The sequence below is a fragment of the Hemibagrus wyckioides genome, linkage group LG24 (genome assembly GCF_019097595.1).
Source record: "Hemibagrus wyckioides isolate EC202008001 linkage group LG24, SWU_Hwy_1.0, whole genome shotgun sequence".
Lineage (NCBI taxonomy): Eukaryota > Metazoa > Chordata > Actinopteri > Siluriformes > Bagridae > Hemibagrus > Hemibagrus wyckioides.
The window spans coordinates 20,297,456-20,305,248 of NC_080733.1; the positions used below are offsets into that span (position 1 = coordinate 20,297,456).

Here is a 7,793-nt window from a genome sequence, read left to right on the forward strand (position 1 = left end):
CACACACATCACACCCACCACACATCACACCCACATCACACACCCACCACACACATCCACCACACACACCCATCACACACACACCACACACATCCACCACACACACACACCCACACATCACACACACACACACCACACACACACACACACCAAACACACATCCACCACACATCACACACACCAATCACACACCACACACACACCAATCACACATCACACACACACACCAATCACACACACACCACACACACACCACACACACACACACACACACACACCCACCACACATCACACACACCACACACACACACACACACCACACATCACACACACACACACCACACATCACACACACCACACACACACCAATCACATACACACACACACACCACACACACACCAATCACATACACACACACACACCACACACACACCGGTCACATACACACACACCGATCACATACACACACACACACACACACACACACGCACCCACCACACATCACACACACCACACACACACCAATCACATACACACACACCACACACACACCAATCACATACACACACACACACACACCACACACACACCAATCACATACACACACACACACCACACACACACCAATCACATACACACACACACACCACACACACACCGGTCACATACACACACACACACCACACACACACACACCCACCACACATCACACACACACACACCAATCACACACACACACACACACACCCACCACACATCACACACACACACCAATCTCACACACACACACACACACCCACCACACATCACACACACACACACCAATCACACACACACACACACACACCCACCACACATCACACACACACACCAATCTCACACACACACACACCACACATCACACACACCCACCACACATCACACCCACCACACATCACACACACCCACCACACATCACACACACACACACACACACACACCCACCACACATCACACACACACATCACACCCACCACACATCACACACACCCACCACACATCACACCCACCACACATCACACACACACATCACACATCCACCACACACACACACCACACCACACACACACACACATATACCACACCACACACCCACATCCACCACACGTTGCACACACCACACACATCACACGCACCCATCACACATCAAACACACACCACACACACACATCCACCACACACACACACCACACACATCATACGCACCCATCACACACACACCACACACATCACACGCACCCACCACACACACACACACCACACACACACACACACACCACACACACACACACCACACACACATCACACACACATCACACAATCACACACACACACACACACACCACACACATCCACCACACACACACCACACCACACACATCCACCACACACACACACACATCCACCACACGTTGCACACACCACACACATCACACGCACCCATCACACGCACCCATCACACACACACCACACACACACATCACACGCACCCATCACACACATCACACGCACCCATCACACACATCACACCACACACATCACACACACACCACACACATCACACGCACCCATCACACACACACCACACACATCACACGCACCCATCACACACATCACACGCACCCATCACACACACACCACACACATCACACGCACCCATCACACACACACCACACACATCACACGCACCCACCACACACACACACACCACACACACACACACACACACCACACACACACACACACCCATCACACACACCACACACACACACACACACACCACACACACATCACACACACACACACACACCACACACACACACACACACAATCACACACACACACACACCACACACATCCACTACACATCACGCACCCACCACACATACACATCACACACACATCACACACGTCACACCCACCACACACATCACACACACATCCACCACACACCCACCCACCACACACACACACACCACATACTCGCCACACATCACACACACCACATACACACCACACATCACACACCCACATCACACACACCCACCACACACATCACACACCCATCACACACACCCACCACACATCACACATCCACCACACACATCACACACCCACATCACACACATCCACCACACACACACACCCACCACACACATCACACACCCACATCACACACCCACCACACACATCACACACCCACCACACATCACACACCCACCACACACACCCATCACACACACACCACACACATCCACCACACACACACCACACACACACACCCACACATCACACACACACACACACCCACCACACATCACACACATCACACACACACCACACACACACACCACACCACACACATCACACGCACCCATCACACACACACACGCACCCACCACACATCACACACACACACACACACACACACCACACACACACCACACACACACCACACACACACCACACACACATCCACCACACATCACACACACCACACACACACCACACACCCACCACACATCACACACACACCAATCACACATCACACACACACACCAATCACACACACCACACACATCCCACACACCACACACATCCACCACACACACACCACACACACACACCCACCACACATCACACACACACACACACCCACCACACATCACACACACCACACACACACCACACACACACACACACACACCACACACCACACCACACACACACACCACACACACACCCACCACACATCACACACACACCAATCACACACACCACACACCAATCACACATCACACACCTACCACACACCCACCACACACATCACACACACCACATACTCGCCACACACACACCCACCACACACATCACACACCCACCACACACATCCACCACACACACACCACACACAATCACACATCCACCACACATCTCACACACACACACACCACACACATCCACCACACACACACACCACACCACACACATCCACCACACACACACACCACACACATCCACCACACACACACACCACACACATCCACCACACACACACACATCCACCACACATCTCTCACACACACACACACACATCCACCACACACACACACACACCACACACATCCACCACACACACACACACCACACACCCACCACACACCACACACATCTCACACATCACACGCACCCATCACACGCACCCACCACACACACACCACACATCTCACACATCACACACACACACCACACACACATACATCCACCACACACACACACACACACACCCATACATCCACCACACACACACACACACACACACCCATCACACACACCACACATCACACACACACACCCACCACGCACACACACCACACACCCACCACACACATCACACGCACCCATCACACGCACCCACCACACACACACACCACACATCTCACACATCACACACACACACCACACACACATACATCCACCACACACACACACACACCCATCACACACACACACATCACACACACACCCACACACACACCACACACACACACCACACATCACACATCCACCACACACACACACACCACACACCACACACACACCACACACATCACACGCACCCATCACACACACACACACACCCACCACACATCACACACACACCACACCACACACATCACACGCACCCATCACACACACACCACACACATCACACACACACCACACCACACACATCACACGCACCCATCACACACACACCAATCACACATCACACACACACCAATCACACACACCACACACCCACCACACATCACCACACACCCACCACACACATCACACACACCACATACTCGCCACACACACACCCACCACACACATCACACACCCACCCCACACCACACACATCCACCACACACACACCACACATCACACATCTCACACACACACACACACCACACACATCCACCACACACACACACCACACCACACACATCCACCACACACACACCACACACATCCACCACACACACACACATCCACCACACATCTCACACACACACACACACACACACACCACACACATCCACCACACACACACACACACCACACACATCCACCACACACACACACACCACACACATCCACCACACATCACACACACACCACACACCCACCACACACCACACACATCACACGCACCCATCACACGCACCCACCACACACACACCACACATCTCACACATCACACACACACACCACACACACATACATCCACCACACACACACACACACACACACACATCCACCACACACACACACACACACCCATCACACACATCACACACCACACACACACATCACGCACCCACCACACATACACACCACGCACACACATCACACCCACCACACATCACACACACACACACCACACATCCACCACACACACACACCACACACATCCACCACACACACACACACACACACCACACACATCCACCACACACACACCACACACATCCACCACACACATCACACGCACCCATCACACGCACCCACCACACACACATACATCCACCACACACACACACACACACATACATCCACCACACACACACACACCCATCACACACACCACACATCACACACACACACATCACACACACACCACACATCACACATCCACCACACACACACACACCACTCACCACACACCACACACACACCACACACATCACACGCACCCATCACACACACACATCCACCACACATCACACATCACACACACACACACACCCACCACACATCACACACACACCACACCACACACATCACACGCACCCATCACACACACACACACCACACACATCACACACACACCACACACACACACATCACACACACACACCACACACACACACACACCACACACACACACCACACACACACCCACCACACATCACACACACACCAATCACACATCACACACACACCAATCACACACACCACACACATCACATACTCGCCACACACACACCCACCCCACACCACACACATCCACCACACACACACCACACATCACACATCACACATCTCACACACACACACACACCACACACACACACCACACACATCCACCACACACACACACCACACCACACACATCCACCACACACACACACCACACCACACACATCCACCACACACACACACCACACCACACACATCCACCACACACACACACACACACACACATCCACCACACACACACACCACACCACACACATCCACCACACACACACACATCCACCACACATCTCACACACACACACACATCCACCACACACACACACCACACCACACACATCCACCACACACACACACCACACCACACACATCCACCACACACACACACATCCACCACACATCTCACACACACACACACATCCACCACACATCACACACACACACCACACACACATACATCCACCACACACACACACACACATACATCCACCACACACACACACACACACACCCATCACACACACCACACATCACACACACACACCCACCACACATCACACACCACACACACACATCACACACACATCACACACACAATCACGCACCCACCACACATACACACCACGCACACACATCACACCCACCACACATCACACACACACACACCACACATACACACACCTCACCACACACACACCACACACACACACACCACACCACTCACCACACACACACACACACACACATCACACATCCACCACACACACACACACCACACCACACCACACACATCCACCACACACACACACACCACCCACCACACACACATCACACACATCACACACACACATCACACACACACACACACACACACACACCACACCACTCACCACACACACACACACACACACCACACATCCCACACACACACCACACACATCCACCACACACACCACTCACCACACACCACACACCCACCACACACACACACCACACCCATCACACACACCCATCACACGCACCCACCACACACACACACATCACACACACACACCACACCACTCACCACACCCACACACACACACCACACACATCACACACACACATCACACACCCACCACACACACACACCACACCCATCACACGCACCCATCACACGCACCCACCACACACACACACACCACACACACATCACACACACACACATCACACACACACACACCCCACACACACACATCACACACCCACCACACATCACACACCCACCACACATCACACACACCACACATCACACACACACTCATACATCACACACACACCCACCACACATCACACACCACACATCATACACGCACAACACACAGACATCACACACACCACGCAACACACACATCACCCACCAAACACATCACACCACATCTCACACACATCAACACTCTTGCATCCCCTACATGCACACATGCAACACACACACAAACACACACCATGCACAGACCACACACACATTCACCACACACGCACACACCATACCCGTGCGTCACACACACACAAATATATACATATATATACACCAAATTTCTCATGATATTAGTCTGTACTAGATTACCACCATTTAGCTAACTAACTACTAATGTTCATATTTATAAACTGTGTTTTCTCTCTTGGTGTGTGTGTGTGTGTGTGTGTGTGTGTGTGCAGGCTGTGTGAAGGTGTCAGAGCAGAGTTTACCGTTGCTGAGGCGGTGTGTGTCGCTGCAGAGCGTGGACCTGCGCTCCTGTGGGCTCCTCCCCCCCGAGACCGATGACAGACTGCTGCTGAAGAACAGTTAGAGGCTCCGCCCTGCACACTACAGCCTACAGCACCGGCCAAATCACACGCAGCCCACTGACCCTACCATACGCACTCTGGGCGGGGGGGGGGGGTTGGATCGTGGGGAGAGGGGGTGGAGTGGAGGGGGAGCGCGACCAATCACAAAAAAAACTTTTTTTTTTTCTTGCTGCAGTTGTTTTTGTGAAAATGGACTTACGGACAAACTAGCATGTACATATTCAGTATCGGGGGTGTGTGTGTGTGTGTATGTGTGTGTATGTGTGTGTATGTGTGTGTGTGTGAGGGAGAGTTACTGTAAAATAAACCTTTTCTGCTCAGCAGCCCACCCCTCATCTTCCAGGTCTGTCCCATATCCTCCTCCCTCACCCCCTCCCCTCCCCCCCCCCCCTCCCCTCCCCCCCCCCCCTCCCCTCCCTCCACCCCCACCCTAACGTATTTGAAACATTTGCACTACATAGTGGACTTCGTACACAGAATGTATCCATCACTAGACCGGTTCTTCCACAAAAAAACAACAAAAACAAAGCAACCAAACACAAAAAGACGAGCCAGAGTCACAGACTGATGATGTCAGGGTGGGCTGGGGTGTGTGTGTGTGTGTGTGTGTGTGTGTGTGTGTGTGTGTGTGTGATGTAAACAGTGTTAATGTATCTATTGCCGATCGGGTGAGACGGCAACCCGTTTGTTTCCCCTTTGAGTCGAGGACCTCGCTATCCCATAAGTCTGAGCCTGAAGGGGTGGGGTTTGTGCAGGGAGGGGCCATGGCCACTCCTTCTTTTTTTTTTCCTCTTCCTCACTGTCTCGGCCCTTCTGTCTGTGCCATTCACCTGTACATCTCTCTTTTCTTTCACTCCACTTTTCCAGTGCCATGTTTCATTTTCAGGAGTAAGTTTGAACT

The 7,793-nt window shown here is 52.3% G+C and overlaps 1 protein-coding gene across 3 annotated transcripts in view; it reads left to right on the plus strand.

Moving 5' to 3' along the window:
* zgc:158376 (uncharacterized protein LOC100101643 homolog) overlaps positions 1-7,274 on the plus strand; it is a 34,470-nt gene extending 27,196 nt beyond the window's left edge. For all 3 annotated transcript variants that reach the window (XM_058377671.1, XM_058377672.1, XM_058377673.1), the window contains one exon: positions 6,764-7,274. In XM_058377671.1, coding sequence (XP_058233654.1) covers positions 6,764-6,894 — 131 coding nt within the window. In that variant the 3' untranslated portion in view covers positions 6,895-7,274. The remainder of the gene's footprint in view (positions 1-6,763) is intronic.
* The last annotated feature ends 519 nt before the right edge of the window (positions 7,275-7,793 follow it).